General features: G+C 46.5%; 1 protein-coding gene across 3 annotated transcripts; it reads left to right on the top strand.

Moving 5' to 3' along the window:
• The first annotated feature begins 2,275 nt into the window (after positions 1-2,275).
• Positions 2,276-15,881, top strand: LOC145218850 (cytochrome P450 2J5-like). 3 transcript variants are annotated; one of them, XM_080086253.1, is made up of 10 exons: positions 2,276-8,319; positions 8,533-10,521; positions 10,978-11,120; positions 11,340-11,442; positions 11,777-11,886; positions 12,753-12,874; positions 12,963-13,084; positions 13,284-13,428; positions 13,826-13,989; positions 15,413-15,881. In XM_080086253.1, exons 2-10 carry the CDS (start codon positions 10,237-10,239, stop codon positions 15,731-15,733), a joined length of 1,515 nt encoding a protein of 504 aa, XP_079942379.1. In that variant the 5' UTR covers positions 2,276-8,319; positions 8,533-10,236; the 3' UTR covers positions 15,734-15,881. The 3 variants fall into 3 exon arrangements, with proteins under 3 accessions (XP_079942379.1, XP_079942378.1, XP_079942377.1); XM_080086252.1 differs by having other exon boundaries at positions 2,276-8,662; positions 10,210-10,521; XM_080086251.1 differs by having other exon boundaries at positions 2,276-10,521.
• Positions 15,882-16,851: the final 970 nt, after the last annotated feature.

Below are 16,851 nucleotides of genomic sequence, written 5' to 3'. Positions count from 1 at the left end.
AGGGAGTCGATGTCTTTGCCACGCCAGACTCCATTTTCCAGTGTTTGTGGTGACCCACAAACAGAAAATGTCGTGCAAGCAGGCGGTCGCCGACGTTCGATCGAGGTTTCCACCGGTGTTCTCCCGCTCAACCAGAGCCTAGACACCGAGGAGTGCGCCTGCTCGTTGGACGTGGCTGGTGGCGACTTGTGCTCTTGTGCCAAGTCGGCTTAACCGATGTTGCCGGAAAACGAACGGACCAATGCCCGCTAGAAGGTCGTGCGGGGACGATGTCTAGTTGTGGTGCGGGAGCGGAAACGCTCGCCAGCGCTGTTGCGACATGCTGTCGCTATGTTACCACCACCTGATGCCACGACGCTGGAAGTTTCGTTTCCATGGATTTGCTCACGTGAGAAAACGTTTTCTGTACGACCAATTGCAGCACACCCCCACGAACCACAAACAGAAATTTGTTTGGAGAATTGAAAAGGGACAATTTTTCCTTTTCAGTAAGCTTTGGGAGATGAAGTCTCGCTGCAACGAGCTAGAGGCGGCGTCACTGCCTAGCGGGTGCTTTGCACTTTGCTTTGCTGTGTCGTGGTAGCTTTCGTTGCGCAAGTACGATCGCCTCCAATAAAGCTACGGACCAGCTCCGCTCCCCTTGGACAGGAGAGGGTGCAGTGCTGGGGCTTCGTGCTCCAGCATTGCTCCCCTCTCTTGCTCAAGAAGCCGCCTAGCGGGATGCTTTTGCTCCCGCGATGGCTGGCTTCTTTGGGCGGGCTTGGTTAAAAAGAACCTTTGTGCTCTTTTTCCATTTGTCTCCTTAATCATCATTCATCACTTCATCAAAAAATACCCCACATTCCGAATTTTTTTTCGGATCGTCGCCGGCCGCCTCGCCGCCGCAGCAGCAGTAGCAGCGCAGCAGCAAGTGGACACAAAAAAACGGTCTCGCGCATACGCTGTAAGGAATCCCCACGCCCACGCGGGTTCGGAGCAACGCCAACACCTCGACTTGCTGCACGAGAGGAGGAGCGGTGCCGAGCACAAGGCCCAGCACCGAACCTCTCGAGCAAGCCGAGAGAGGCCGGCGCTGCAAACAGAAGCCAACTCAACTCGTCCCATTTGCTGCCCAAACAGAATGCCGTCGCTGCTCGGAAAACCGGCTGTAAGGCCGATTCCCGAGCTCTGACGTCACCTGTGACGGAGCTGGGGGCGAGCCGACGTCCCAGTTGCCGAAACAACCAGAACGAGCTTCACTCAAGCCCTAAAACTTGGCCTATTTCAATAGATGTTCAAATTTTCTGTTTGTGGTTTTCTTTTCGGTGGACTTATTTTCATGCATTTACGTCATCGCAATGTTGACACGGTTGAATAGTTCGTAGTCACGTGATCAACTACACGTTGTGGCACGGAATGCAGCGAGTGGTTGCTTGGGCGCGGAAATCCGCCAAACCGAAGCGCGCACTGTGTCAGCAGGTCGCTCGTTGCTGGACTGCTGGACGGACCTTAGTCGCGCGAATCGACCCGCTCCGTCGCTCGTCCTGCTTGCCACAACGCGTTTCTGGAGCAGGCGGCGTGCCAGGGACCAGGGAGTCGATGTCTTTGCCACGCCAGACTCCATTTTCCAGTGTTTGTGGTGACCCACAAACAGAAAATGTCGTGCAAGCAGGCGGTCGCCGACGTTCGATCGAGGTTTCCACCGGTGTTCTCCCGCTCAACCAGAGCCTAGACACCGAGGAGTGCGCCTGCTCGTTGGACGTGGCTGGTGGCGACTTGTGCTCTTGTGCCAAGTCGGCTTAACCGATGTTGCCGGAAAACGAACGGACCCATGCCCGCTAGAAGGTCGTGCGGGGACGATGTCTAGTTGTGGTGCGGGAGCGGAAACGCTCGTCAGCGCTGTTGCGACATGCTGTCGCTATGTTACCACCACCTGATGCCACGACGCTGGAAGTTTCGTTTCCATGGATTTGCTCACGTGAGAAAACGTTTTCTGTACGACCAATTGCAGCACACCCCCACGAACCACAAACAGAAGTTTGTTTGGAGAATTGAAAAGGGACAATTTTTCCTTTTCAGTAAGCTTTGGGAGATGAAGTCTCGCTGCAACGAGCTAGAGGCGGCGTCACTGCCTAGCGGGTGCTTTGCACTTTGCTTTGCTGTGTCGTGGTAGCTTTCGTTGCGCAAGTACGATCGCCTCCAATAAAGCTACGGACCAGCTCCGCTCCCCTTGGACAGGAGAGGGTGCAGTGCTGGGGCTTCGTGCTCCAGCATTGCTCCCCTCTCCTGCTCAAGAAGCCGCCTAGCGGGATGCTTTTGCTCCCGCGATGGCTGGCTTCTTTGGGCGGGCTTGGTTAAAAAGAACCTTTGTGCTCTTTTTACATTTGTCTCCTTAATCATCATTCATCACTTCCTCCGAATTTTTTTTCGGATCGTCGCCGGCCGCCTCGCTGCCGCAGCAGCAGTGTAGCAGCGCAGCAGCAAGTGGACACAAAAAAACGGTCTCGCGCATACGCTGTAAGGAATCCCCACGCCCACGCGGGTTCGGTGCAACGCCAACACCTCGACTTGCTGCACGAGAGGAGGAGCGGTGCCGAGCACAAGGCCCAGCACCGACCCTCTCGAGCAAGCCGAGAGGCACCACCTCGACTTGCTGCAAGCGAGGAGCGGTGCCGAGCACTAGGCCCAGCACCGAACCTCTCGAGCAAGCCGAGAGAGGCCGGCGCTGCAAACAGAAGCCAACTCAACTCGTCCCAGTTGCTGCCCAAACAGAATGCCGTCGCTGCTCGGAAAACCGGCTGTAAGGCCGATTCCCGAGCTCTGACGTCACCTGTGACGGAGCTGGGGGCGAGCCGACGTCCCAGTTGCCGAAACAACCAGAACGAGCTTCACTCAAGCCCTAAAACTTGGCCTATTTCAATAGATGTTCAAATTTTCTGTTTGTGGTTTTCTTTTCGGTGGACTCATTTTCATGCATTTACGTCATCGCAATGTTGACACGGTTGAATAGTTCGTAGTCACGTGATCAACTACACGTTGTGGCACGGAATGCAGCGAGTGGTTGCTTGGGCGCGGAAATCCGCCAAACCGAAGCGCGCACTGTGTCAGCAGGTCGCTCGTTGCTGGACTGCTGGACGGACCTTAGTCGCGCGAATCGACCCGCTCCGTCGCTCGTCCTGCTTGCCACAACGCGTTTCTGGAGCAGGCGGCGTGCCAGGGACCAGGGAGTCGATGTCTTTGCCACGCCAGACTCCATTTTCCAGTGTTTGTGGTGACCCACAAACAGAAAATGTCGTGCAAGCAGGCGGTCGCCGACGTTCGATCGAGGTTTCCACCGGTGTTCTCCCGCTCAACCAGAGCCTAGACACCGAGGAGTGCGCCTGCTCGTTGGACGTGGCTGGTGGCGACTTGTGCTCTTGTGCCAAGTCGGCTTAACCGATGTTGCCGGAAAACGAACGGACCCATGCCCGCTAGAAGGTCGTGCGGGGACGGAAACGCTCGCCAGCGCTGTTGCGACATGCTGTCGCTATGTTACCACCACCTGATGCCACGACGCTGGAAGTTTCGTTTCCATGGATTTGCTCACGTGAGAAAACGTTTTCTGTACGACCAATTGCAGCACACCCCCACGAACCACAAACAGAAATTTGTTTGGAGAATTGAAAAGGGACAATTTTTCCTTTTCAGTAAGCTTTGGGAGATGAAGTCTCGCTGCAACGAGCTAGAGGCGTCACTGCCTAGCGGGTGCTTTGCACTTTGCTTTGCTGTGTCGTGGTAGCTTTCGTTGCGCAAGTACGATCGCCTCCAATAAAGCTACGGACCAGCTCCGCTCCCCTTGGACAGGAGAGGGTGCAGTGCTGGGGCTTCGTGCTCCAGCATTGCTCCCCTCTCTTGCTCAAGAAGCCGCCTAGCGGGATGCTTTTGCTCCCGCGATGGCTGGCTTCTTTGGGCGGGCCTGGTTAAAAAGAACCTTTGTGCTCTTTTTCCATTTGTCTCCTTAATCATCATTCATCACTTCATCAAAAAATACCCCACATTCCGAATTTTTTTTCGGATCGTCGCCGGCCGCCTCGCCGCCGCAGCAGCAGTAGCAGCGCAGCAGCAAGTGGACACAAAAAAACGGTCTCGCGCATACGCTGTAAGGAATCCCCACGCCCACGCGGGTTCGGAGCAACGCCAACACCTCGACTTGCTGCACGAGAGGAGGAGCGGTGCCGAGCACAAGGCCCAGCACCGAACCTCTCGAGCAAGCCGAGAGAGGCCGGCGCTGCAAACAGAAGCCAACTCAACTCGTCCCATTTGCTGCCCAAACAGAATGCCGTCGCTGCTCGGAAAACCGGCTGTAAGGCCGATTCCCGAGCTCTGACGTCACCTGTGACGGAGCTGGGGGCGAGCCGACGTCCCAGTTGCCGAAACAACCAGAACGAGCTTCACTCAAGCCCTAAAACTTGGCCTATTTCAATAGATGTTCAAATTTTCTGTTTGTGGTTTTCTTTTCGGTGGACTTATTTTCATGCATTTACGTCATCGCAATGTTGACACGGTTGAATAGTTCGTAGTCACGTGATCAACTACACGTTGTGGCACGGAATGCAGCGAGTGGTTGCTTGGGCGCGGAAATCCGCCAAACCGAAGCGCGCACTGTGTCAGCAGGTCGCTCGTTGCTGGACTGCTGGACGGACCTTAGTCGCGCGAATCGACCCGCTCCGTCGCTCGTCCTGCTTGCCACAACGCGTTTCTGGAGCAGGCGGCGTGCCAGGGACCAGGGAGTCGATGTCTTTGCCACGCCAGACTCCATTTTCCAGTGTTTGTGGTGACCCACAAACAGAAAATGTCGTGCAAGCAGGCGGTCGCCGACGTTCGATCGAGGTTTCCACCGGTGTTCTCCCGCTCAACCAGAGCCTAGACACCGAGGAGTGCGCCTGCTCGTTGGACGTGGCTGGTGGCGACTTGTGCTCTTGTGCCAAGTCGGCTTAACCGATGTTGCCGGAAAACGAACGGACCCATGCCCGCTAGAAGGTCGTGCGGGGACGATGTCTAGTTGTGGTGCGGGAGCGGAAACGCTCGCCAGCGCTGTTGCGACATGCTGTCGCTATGTTACCACCACCTGATGCCACGACGCTGGAAGTTTCGTTTCCATGGATTTGCTCACGTGAGAAAACGTTTTCTGTACGACCAATTGCAGCACACCCCCACGAACCACAAACAGAAGTTTGTTTGGAGAATTGAAAAGGGACAATTTTTCCTTTTCAGTAAGCTTTGGGAGATGAAGTCTCGCTGCAACGAGCTAGAGGCGTCACTGCCTAGCGGGTGCTTTGCACTTTGCTTTGTCGTGGTAGCTTTCGTTGCGCAAGTACGATCGCCTCCTATAAAGCTACGGACCAGCTCCGCTCCCCTTGGACAGGAGAGGGTGCAGTGCTGGGGCTTCGTGCTCCAGCATTGCTCCCCTCTCTTGCTCAAGAAGCCGCCTAGCGGGATGCTTTTGCTCCCGCGATGGCTGGCTTCTTTGGGCGGGCTTGGTTAAAAAGAACCTTTGTGCTCTTTTTCCATTTGTCTCCTTAATCATCATCATTCATCACTTCCTCAAAAAATACACCCCACATTCCGAATTTTTTTTCGGATCGTCGCCGGCCGCCTCGCCGCCGCAGCAGCAGTGTAGCAGCGCAGCAGCAAGGACACAAAAAAACGGTCTCGCGCATACGCTGTAAGGAATCCCCACGCCCACGCGGGTTCGGAGCAACGCCAACACCTCGACTTGCTGCACGAGAGGAGGAGCGGTGCCGAGCACAAGGCCCAGCACCGACCCTCTCGAGCAAGCCGAGAGGCACCACCTCGACTTGCTGCAAGCGAGGAGCGGTGCCGAGCACAAGGCCCAGCACCGAACCTCTCGAGCAAGCCGAGAGAGGCCGGCGCTGCAAACAGAAGCCAACTCAACTCGTCCCAGTTGCTGCCCAAACAGAATGCCGTCGCTGCTCGGAAAACCGGCTGTAAGGCCGATTCCCGTGCTCTGACGTCACCTGTGACGGAGCTGGGGGCGAGCCGACGTCCCAGTTGCCGAAACAACCAGAACGAGCTTCACTCAAGCCCTAAAACTTGGCCTATTTCAATAGATGTTCAAATTTTCTGTTTGTGGTTTTCTTTTCGGTGGACTCATTTTCATGCATTTACGTCATCGCAATGTTGACACGGTTGAATAGTTCGTAGTCACGTGATCAACTACACGTTGTGGCACGGAATGCAGCGAGTGGTTGCTTGGGCGCGGAAATCCGCCAAACCGAAGCGCGCACTGTGTCAGCAGGTCGCTCGTTGCTGGACTGCTGGACGGACCTTAGTCGCGCGAATCGACCCGCTCCGTCGCTCGTCCTGCTTGCCACAACGCGTTTCTGGAGCAGGCGGCGTGCCAGGGACCAGGGAGTCGATGTCTTTGCCACGCCAGACTCCATTTTCCAGTGTTTGTGGTGACCCACAAACAGAAAATGTCGTGCAAGCAGGCGGTCGCCGACGTTCGATCGAGGTTTCCACCGGTGTTCTCCCGCTCAACCAGAGCCTAGACACCGAGGAGTGCGCCTGCTCGTTGGACGTGGCTGGTGGCGACTTGTGCTCTTGTGCCAAGTCGGCTTAACCGATGTTGCCGGAAAACGAACGGACCCATGCCCGCTAGAAGGTCGTGCGGGGACGATGTCTAGTTGTGGTGCGGGAGCGGAAACGCTCGCCAGCGCTGTTGCGACATGCTGTCGCTATGTTACCACCACCTGATGCCACGACGCTGGAAGTTTCGTTTCCATGGATTTGCTCACGTGAGAAAACGTTTTCTGTACGACCAATTGCAGCACACCCCCACGAACCACAAACAGAAGTTTGTTTGGAGAATTGAAAAGGGACAATTTTTCCTTTTCAGTAAGCTTTGGGAGATGAAGTCTCGCTGCAACGAGCTAGAGGCGTCACTGCCTAGTGGGTGCTTTGCACTTTGCTTTGTCGTGGTAGCTTTCGTTGCGCAAGTACGATCGCCTCCTATAAAGCTACGGACCAGCTCCGCTCCCCTTGGACAGGAGAGGGTGCAGTGCTGGGGCTTCGTGCTCCAGCATTGCTCCCCTCTCTTGCTCAAGAAGCCGCCTAGCGGGATGCTTTTGCTCCCGCGATGGCTGGCTTCTTTGGGCGGGCTTGGTTAAAAAGAACCTTTGTGCTCTTTTTCCATTTGTCTCCTTAATCATCATCATTCATCACTTCCTCAAAAAATACACCCCACATTCCGAATTTTTTTTCGGATCGTCGCCGGCCGCCTCGCCGCCGCAGCAGCAGTGTAGCAGCGCAGCAGCAAGGACACAAAAAAACGGTCTCGCGCATACGCTGTAAGGAATCCCCACGCCCACGCGGGTTCGGAGCAACGCCAACACCTCGACTTGCTGCACGAGAGGAGGAGCGGTGCCGAGCACAAGGCCCAGCACCGACCCTCTCGAGCAAGCCGAGAGGCACCACCTCGACTTGCTGCAAGCGAGGAGCGGTGCCGAGCACAAGGCCCAGCACCGAACCTCTCGAGCAAGCCGAGAGAGGCCGGCGCTGCAAACAGAAGCCAACTCAACTCGTTCCAGTTGCTGCCCAAACAGAATGCCGTCGCTGCTCGGAAAACCGGCTGTAAGGCCGATTCCCGAGCTGTGACGTCACCTGTGACGGAGCTGGGGGCGAGCCGACGTCCCAGTTGCCGAAACAACCAGAACGAGCTTCACTCAAGCCCTAAAACTTGGCCTATTTCAATAGATGTTCAAATTTTCTGTTTGTGGTTTTCTTTTCGGTGGACTCATTTTCATGCATTTACGTCATCGCAATGTTGACACGGTTAAATAGTTCGTAGTCACGTGATCAACTACACGTTGTGGCACGGAATGCAGCGAGTGGTTGCTTGGGCGCGGAAATCCGCCAAACCGAAGCGCGCACTGTGTCAGCAGGTCGCTCGTTGCTGGACTGCTGGACGGACCTTAGTCGCGCGAATCGACCCGCTCCGTCGCTCGTCCTGCTTGCCACAACGCGTTTCTGGAGCAGGCGGCGTGCCAGGGACCAGGGAGTCGATGTCTTTGCCACGCCAGACTCCATTTTCCAGTGTTTGTGGTGACCCACAAACAGAAAATGTCGTGCAAGCAGGCGGTCGCCGACGTTCGATCGAGGTTTCCACCGGTGTTCTCCCGCTCAACCTCTGCAATGCAGTCGAAACTAAACAGCGAAACCAGAAGTGATGTTTGCTGGTTTTGATGTATTTGCTCATTTTTAATTTGTGGGTTTTGTTTTTGTAATGTTGGTGCTTGAACAGATTGTTAGAACTGTTTACTGGACATTCATGAATTGCTGGTAAGATGTTTTGCCCCATCGTTATCCACACTTTATCGCTCGGTTCAATTCGTTCGTGTTTTACTTTCCTCGATTCCTTTCTGGTCGATCGTGACGTAATGACACCGGACGCAATTAATCTCACCGTGTAATATAAACAGAAATGCAAAACACGCAGAACCGAGTGGTATTACTCTTGTGCTAACCAAAGTCACCTTTTTTACTCTACATTAGGTGCCGTGTCCGATTTGCTTGATGCTCGAGTATTGGCTCATTTTGAATGTTTGGATGTAGAGAATGACATTTGTTAATTTCAAAGTGCTGCGTTAAATTTTAGGGCCAGTGCACATCGAATATTGTTTGGGTGAGTATGGCATATTGTTATTAATATTTCGACATGATTCCGAATTGTTGGAACATTTTGCTTGGGCTTATTTTAAAGCTTGTGTTAGGGAGAAAAGTCTTTGAGATCTTTTATTGAGTACCACTGGCGTTATGACGTTCATATCGATTGATAAGTTATTAATTTCAAAACACGTTTTAGTAACTAAAAAACATATTTTGAGCTAGTGCGCTTAAAACCTTCAAAAGCGTGAAATATAGTGTCAAAATTTCAGTATCGTATCTGTTTGAAGTTTAAAGCAATAGCGATTATTGTCCAGTTTCACTCAGGTATAACTGCGCACGAATGTCAATTTACCTTCTACGAGCTGCATTTCAGTCTCTCTGAACAGCATCACCGAACGGTGCCGCCCCCGTTTCGAGATAGCATAAAAAAGGATCCCAATAACGTCATAATTCAGCGCGCTATAGAAATATGCAACAATGACCGATAACAAAATGAAACAATTGCGTCTTCTTTGGTTTGTCTGTTTTCTGTTTCGGTGTTGTTAAACGTTTTGGCGCGACCTACAAAAACTAGTTTCAATATCTCATGACCAAAAGCAAATGAAATTAACTAATTAAGTTTGCTTTACTTTGAGTTGTAAGATCTATAAACCTGGTGTTCTCAGTTAAATATTAGCCTATATGCTATGCAATACGCGAATACGACAAGCTTGACTTGTACACCCATTAATCTGCTCCGATGCAAATTAAACAGTCAGATCGCATTACTAGCTATGGTACTGTGACGTAAGAAACTAAATGGGGAAAACCTTTGTGTGACAACAAACTGAGGCAGCGACAAATTTGTTACTTAAGAAATAAGCTATTTTCTTGGTTGAAATTAAGTACATCACTTTACTTTGCGTAAGTTTTGTTTATTATACGCTAAAAACTGGAGCTCAATAGTGAAAACACAGAAATCCGGCGCGTCACGCCTTGTAGCGCGGTGCCGTTACCCCTCGAGCCACTTTACTTTACATTTTTTTTAGTCGTGTATGCTTGCACGAGAAAATGTTTTGCTACCTAAGTTACACTTCGCCATTTGACCCTTTATAACGTTAGCTCATTTTTTGTTTGTGGTGTTTTTATGGCAATAGTTTCGCATTGAAAGAACATTTAGGTGCAGTACGTTTACATGGGTGTTTATGCAGCTACTTTGCCGAACCAAACAACACTTTACTTTGCTTACTCTATTATATGTAATATTTGCAAACTATATTAAAGGCATGACCTATTGCATACGCAACAACGACTTGCGTTAAGCTCAAGTAAACATGCAACGTAAAAAAAGATTGACCAAAATTTTCATTGTTTTTGGGTTAATTTCGAAACTCCAAAGTTTTGTCAGCAGCGTATAAGTACCGTTAAGTGTCGCTTAGCAGTTTAGAAGTATTCTTCTGGTCCGCCAATATTTTTTGTTTGCTCGCGTATAGGCCAGACTTGCGGATAGACAAAGTCAATATATTTGGTCGTTAATGTTTAACCATCTTATTTAGTTTATCGTTTCTGTCATCTGTTTTACAGCAATTCGCTTTCGTACATAGTAGCAGCATGGCGTCCGCCCAAGTCTTTCAGATGTTGCAATTTTGTAGCCCATGGAATCTTGCAGCAATAGGATTTTGCCTGGTGATTTGGTATTGGTGGAAAAGGCCGTGCGATGCGAAGTTCCCGCCAGGACCAAGAGGTGTGCCTTTACTTGGCATTCTACCATTTCTTGGCAAAGCGCCAGCCGTTACCCTAAAGAAATGGAGTCTTGAAAAATATGGTCCTGTAATGTCAATAAGGATGGGTCGTACAGATGTTGTCGTTTTGAATACTTTTGAAGCCATACACCAGGTAAGTTTATGTTGTCAACATGTCCAGAAACTGTCACATTAAACCAGGAAGCACTTGCCTACAAACTAGTATGGAGCATGAGGCATCATATGTCTAAAAGTATGCACTGTATGCTGCGAAGTAAGTATGAAACACATTTCAGAAAATGCTTTAACAAATTTTGAAAAAACGTAACAGATTGCCTGTACACAATCTGATGTGTACTTTGCCCACTGTTACACCATTTTAAAAGTATTTTTGCCTACAGATGCAATCTAATGTATGATATGATAAGGGTTGTACTGCGCCCACCTAAGTAAACAAAGCGCCCAGAAATTGACATGTGAAATCTTAAAACACAATCTGAGCAAAAACAATGTAGTCACTTGTAGTGCATGACAAAGGTGTGTAATTCCACATATTGCCCAGATATGAGATGCCCAGCTTAAACTATTTCGTATTTAATCTATATTTTAGGCGCTGGTAAAACAAAGTGCATCGTACTCGGACAGAGTAAGTATGGAATTATTCCGTACCACTGGCAATGACGGACTAGGTGCAAGAAAATATGACGAAGATTATAAAGTTCAAAAGCATTTTGGCTTAAAGTTTCTTCGTGAGTAAGTATAATGCATAAGTAAAGAAAATTCACACAGCCCAAAACGCAAAAAGGCTAATTCATTAAGTTATGTGTATATGCACGTTGACATACTGTATCATATTGTTTACCCCATACTTAAGTTTACATTTTACATTATCCAAATACGAACTGCTATGTAACAAGTATGGCAGGTTTTGGTATGAGTGGTATTTATTTCGGTATAATCGGTTTCTTACAGAACCGGACTGGGCAAAAGGCGCTTAGACAACCTTCTCAATGAAGAAGGGGACCAGTTCATGGAGTATCTTAGCTCGTTTGGAGACAAACCAGTAGATCTAAAGGTACAATCATCTCTGTATGCATTAATATTTGGTGTTAACGTTTACGAACATAAAAAAACTTTACCATCTCCAAAACACTTGTTTTGTAGTTAAATCAACAACATTTTCTAAATTTTATTAGTTTAATTATAAACAGTGGGCGCAATTTTAAATTTAGTTTCTTCAGATAAACTTTATCAAACTTCATCAACCACTTGGTATGTTATTGCTTTTTATTAATCAATGTTTTGAGTTTAAATCGGTAGTTTTTCATTTCATTTGCATTGTAGTTCGCTAACAAAAGGTATTTTATATGATAAATGAGTCAGTTCGCATTTAAATTCCGTCCATGCAGAAATATTTGTATTGGCTGACATCGAACGTAATATCACAAGTTGCATTGGGCAAGCGTCATGACTACGGTGATCCGGATTATCAGGAACTTCTTGGCATTGTTAGCAACTTGTAAGTAACGAAAGATACATATGATCCCTTTATCTTTCGGCGGTAAAAGAGAGAAAAACATACTTCGTGTTTCCAGTGTTTTTTTAAGGTGTTTTGGGGGACCGAAACGGTCAAATTTCTCCAGCGGTTTCCCAAAATTTGGACTTGCAACTACAACTACAGTTTTTGGTATTTAAATGAAACACTTGCGGTCTCTTAAAACTACTTAGCGGTCACCCAAACCAAACCTTAAAAAAACCCTGCGTGTTTCATTACAAAACTGAAGTGCCTAACTTGGAACTAAACTTAAAATTTTACGTAGAACTTTGTAGTAAAAAGGATCCTAACTAGGTCAAAATGTCGAGTAATATCCATACGGGCCAAACAAAAACAGATATTGTTAAAACATATGCAGAGATTAGTAAAATACTATGGACCTCTGGTTTAGATAAATAGTATGGAGAGATTTGTTAAGTAACTGTGTAACTTATGGTCTGGTTAAGGCAGGGGTGGGCAGCCTGCAGCCCGCGGGCCACATGTGGCCCTTGATTAATGGTTGTGCGGCACGCAAAGACACTTGGACTTAAAATGTACTGGCAAACGAGTCCAGTTATTATATAATTTTGAGCAGATTAGTGCGCCTGTGCTATTTTTATACGACGTGGCAATATGCTGCGAGAATCAAATGCGAATTTTACTTGTAGTGCAGCATTTTTAATATGCAACGAAGTAAAATCATTTTGTGTTATGTAAAGGTGCGATCCGCGATCTGATTATTGCAATTGTATTTGGCCCCACAGTGACAAAGGCTGCCCACCCCTTGGTTAAGGGATCAATTTGATCAAAAGCTTCCGGTTTGTTTTAATGTATTTTCATTGCAATTGCAGAATTTCTCAGCCTGGAGATGCTCCGAAACTGGCTCTTATTAGTATGTACGGAGTTCTCGGAAAAATTCCTCCCTTTTCTGGAGCATTAAAAAGATTCGACCAACGACAATTAACAATGCTAAGTAAGAATTCAAACTGTTATTTATCTTGTAATTTATACTGTTTGGGATTGAACTTTGGATCTCACATCAAATATTCACGCTATTGCAGGTTACATGCAGAAGTACATTGATCAGCATAAACGGGACTTTGACCCTGACAACGTTACCGACTTTATCGACGCATTTCTCTACGAAGCAAAATTCAAACAGTCTGAAAACTCATCATTCACGGTAATGATCGAGAAAACAAATGAGGCATTCAAAGTTTGGAAAGTCAATAATTCATGTCAGATTCAGAATTTTAAGTATTAAAACTTGCATAGAATGCCTGCAAGTAATTTACACTTTTTTGGTTGAGGGACAATCGATGATGATTTTCATTCTCATTTCACCAACAAACACATTAAAACTCGTTTAAATTTTTGCCTAGGACAAACAACTTCAAGCCTATTGCCGCGATTTTTTTGCGGCTGGGACTGAAACATCCAGTTCCACATTATCATGGTGCATTGCCTTTCTACTAAACTTTCCAGAATACTACGAGATAATCGAAAAAGAGATTAATGACACCATCGGTAAGCGTAAATATTTTTTCTATATATTTCTTGTTTTTTTTTGAAAAAAAAGTGGTACCTGCATGTATTAAGGCCCCCATAACGGAAGAACCATTATACAGAGCGAACAAGAAATTTGTAAACCGTTGGGATTAGGTATAAATTTTTGAAAAATCCTTTTTCTCATAGAAATAAAATAGGCAGTGAGCCTTTATACCTTCAGGAACCTAATTTATGATACATCATTTTTGCTTGAAACGAATGCATTCATAAAGTTTCCCCCATGTGTATTCACTTGGCGGAAACATACAAAAGCAAAGAAATAAACAAAAATGCAAACTAAGACCTTTTCGGTGCTTCATAAGCAATTAAACAATGAGTACGTTAAACTTGATCAATGATTGATCAATTTGCACAGGAACGGCCGGAAGACCGTCGATGTCAGAGAGAAATGACATGCCAATGACCTGTGCTTTTATTCAAGAGGTGATGCGAAACAGAACTCTAGCGCCCCTAGCGATGCTCCACGCCACCACACACGCAACTAAGCTGATGGGATATGTGATTCCCAAAGGAACTCAGGTTAGGAAAAATGTTGTTACGCAGAGTCAACAAAAACGAAAAAGCAACTGCCTGACAAACACGGTTTGAACAACTAGTCAATGTCATGACACTACATGTTGAAAAGAAGCGTATTTTTTCTCTTGTAAGGTTAGGATTTAGTAATATTTCGGCCACAACTATTACTTTGACCAATAAAAAGAAAGTATTGTCTATACTCTTTTCGTTTAGTTAAGGCATTGTATGGCTGTCAAGCAACAACAGAACATGTTAAAGTATCGTTTAACCAACCCACTTCCACGTACGCAGTTTTAGATTTACTTCCAGTTTTGCATGTAAGATTGCAGTATGACGTGCCACTGTTTGTGCCAGGAAGTAGTGGGCGGTGACCAAACACCAAAACAAGGTGGCTCTTTAAACCAGGGTTCACCAATCTTTTTTACACAGAGCCGGTAGATGTTAAAATGACACGCGAGAGCCACATAGCATACAAGCCCCAACGTACCGCCATTTCATAATTGTGCTTTGCGAAGAGCTTTTATGGGATCAGTTTATGCGTACTCAACCCACGGGTCGTAGTTTGGTGATCCCTGCTTTAAACTATAAACCACCTTCCAAAAAGATACACTTGGAAACAACAACAAAAAACACTACGCCTATGTATTTTATTTACAAGTCACTTTTCCAATCAGACAGCAAGACTTTGCCCGATTTTTAAGACGTTCAATTGAGCCGACTGCTATAAAAACATCCAGATGAAATTTTGATAACAGTTGAATACTGTATTCCCATGTATGGTACCGTTTTGGCCGACATTAATCACACTTGCTTTATGCCTGTGTAGTAGCACGTCTGACTTTGGGCGTTTGGTTAAAACAGACTAGCGTGATATGATAAACTATGTTTAACAGACATAGTTGTTGCGTTGAACAAAAATATATTTAGGTTGTGACACAAACAACGAGGTAGACTGTCGACATAACAGGTCCAATCCGGTTTAATTAGTACGTGAATTGTAGACTTAAAGCAACAACATGTCTTTGTTTAACCTCTAATAAAAAAACCATGAATGAATAAAAAACCTATATGTATATGTTATGTTATTGTATATGTTATTGTAGCCAGTATTCGGATTCGCACCAACACCAAAGTTCCACAATTTGCCCACGAAAATAGTAGTATTTGTACGCTTTTTTCGTTAAACTTAATTTGTTTTAGGTGTATTCGATATAAACAATAAACGGAAAACTTTTAAATAGGAGACGCGTTAGCTTTCGTTATCCCTAATCTACCGACAACATTGTGCAAAAATCAAGACTGTAACGGCCATGTTCACACATTTTATAGTAATGACCTTGGTAATTGTCATGAAGTAATTTGTTCTTGCTTATCACAATATCAGATAAAAAGGGTAAAAGTCTTTTTTGAAAGGTTGTGTCAACAGGTAATTCCTAATCTGGATGGAGCCCATATGGACCCCGTAGATTGGCCCAACCCAGACGTATTTAACCCACGAAGGCATATTGATGAGAACGGAAAATTTGTGAAATCAAACAAAATTATTCCGTTTTCGGTTGGAGCCAGATTTTGCATTGGAGAAAGCTTAGCCCGAGCTGAAATTTACATTTTCTTGGTGAAGCTGCTTCAAAGGTTTCACATAAAGTCATCTAAACAATTTCCACCACCCGTCAATGAAGGCATAATATCTGCTACTCTTAGCATTAAGGAATGCGAAGTCATCCTCACTGAAAAAGATGGAAAGTAATTAAGTGACATTCAATGCAAATTTAATGCAGAGCAAATCAACTTGTTGAATCTTATGCATAGCTTTGCAGACAAGAAAAGAGTTCTTTCCGTTAACTCATTTACTTATCACAAAACGTATGTTTAAACGTAGTGATAAAATCCAAAAATCAGTGAAACGCGCTTGTGCATGTCTTCTCCTGCGAAAGCAAGGTGCATGAAAAGTCAAATTTATAAACAAGATTTTGTTTAAAAAATAACCATGGTGGATTCATATAAGATTAATGGGAAATGTAAGAGCCCAAATAGACATAAAAAGCAACATGCTTTATTCTTCAAATGTTTAGGTCAGGGGTTGGCAATGTTGGCACACGAAGTCATTACCACATGGAAATAACAAGTAAATCAGTACGCGTCGCATGAAGAGTTGCCGACCCAAGGTTCAGGCAAATGCCAATGCCATTGATATCACTGATGATACTAGGCGCCGGCAGAAAATTTTGCTTGCCCCCTTTTGCCCTCATGTACCGGCGCCCATTCTGATGATGCCATAAGCATTTGCTTAAACGTTTGAACAATAAAGCATGTCGTTTTTACGTCTATTATGAACAGATCTGTGCATCGTATTTCAGAATCATGAAAGTTATTGCAAGGCTGCAAAATGAATCTATCAATTTTGCAGTTTAAATGAAATGCAGTGTTTAAGAACATTATTACCCCTGTACTATATTACGACGAAAAAAACAAGCAGTTAGTAAGACATACGTGTGACCCAGTTAGCCTGAAAGATAACATTGGTGTAATTTGTCTGCATCAGTGTTAGCAACCTGTAACAAGGCTCTTCCGTTTTACCTAAACACGAGGAAGGTTTTTAAACCTCGTAAATCGAGTTCCTGTTTACTTACCCTGTTCGCAAAATCCCTCGCGACGTCACCTCACGCACCCGCCTTTGGCCAATCGGCGTTAAGTCACGCTTGACGACTGTTGCTAAGCGCACGCCGGTGCCGATAGTGGTAACGTAGTGTACGAACTTATTCGCCAGTCTGAATTAATTCTAAATATAAGTTTATGTAACAAAAACTGCCAGAAAATGCGGCTAGGAATGTGGTTTCGTTGCCAAGGAAAGTAAGGCTATGCTAA

The sequence above is a fragment of the Phallusia mammillata genome, chromosome 3 (genome assembly GCF_965637545.1).
Source record: "Phallusia mammillata chromosome 3, kaPhaMamm4.hap1.1, whole genome shotgun sequence".
NCBI classification, from domain to species: domain Eukaryota; kingdom Metazoa; phylum Chordata; class Ascidiacea; order Phlebobranchia; family Ascidiidae; genus Phallusia; species Phallusia mammillata.
This window is presented reverse-complemented; position numbering and strand designations above follow the sequence as displayed.

Bases quoted from the DNA above. Each gene is read 5' to 3' on its own strand.
- LOC145218850 (XM_080086253.1), top strand. From the start codon at position 10,237: ATGGCGTCCGCCCAAGTCTTTCAGATGTTGCAATTTTGTAGCCCATGG. The intron at 11,443-11,776 runs GTACAATCATCT...CCGTCCATGCAG, and splicing joins ACAAACCAGTAGATCTAAAG to AAATATTTGTATTGGCTGAC. The intron at 13,990-15,412 runs GTTAGGAAAAAT...TTGTGTCAACAG, and splicing joins TGATTCCCAAAGGAACTCAG to GTAATTCCTAATCTGGATGG.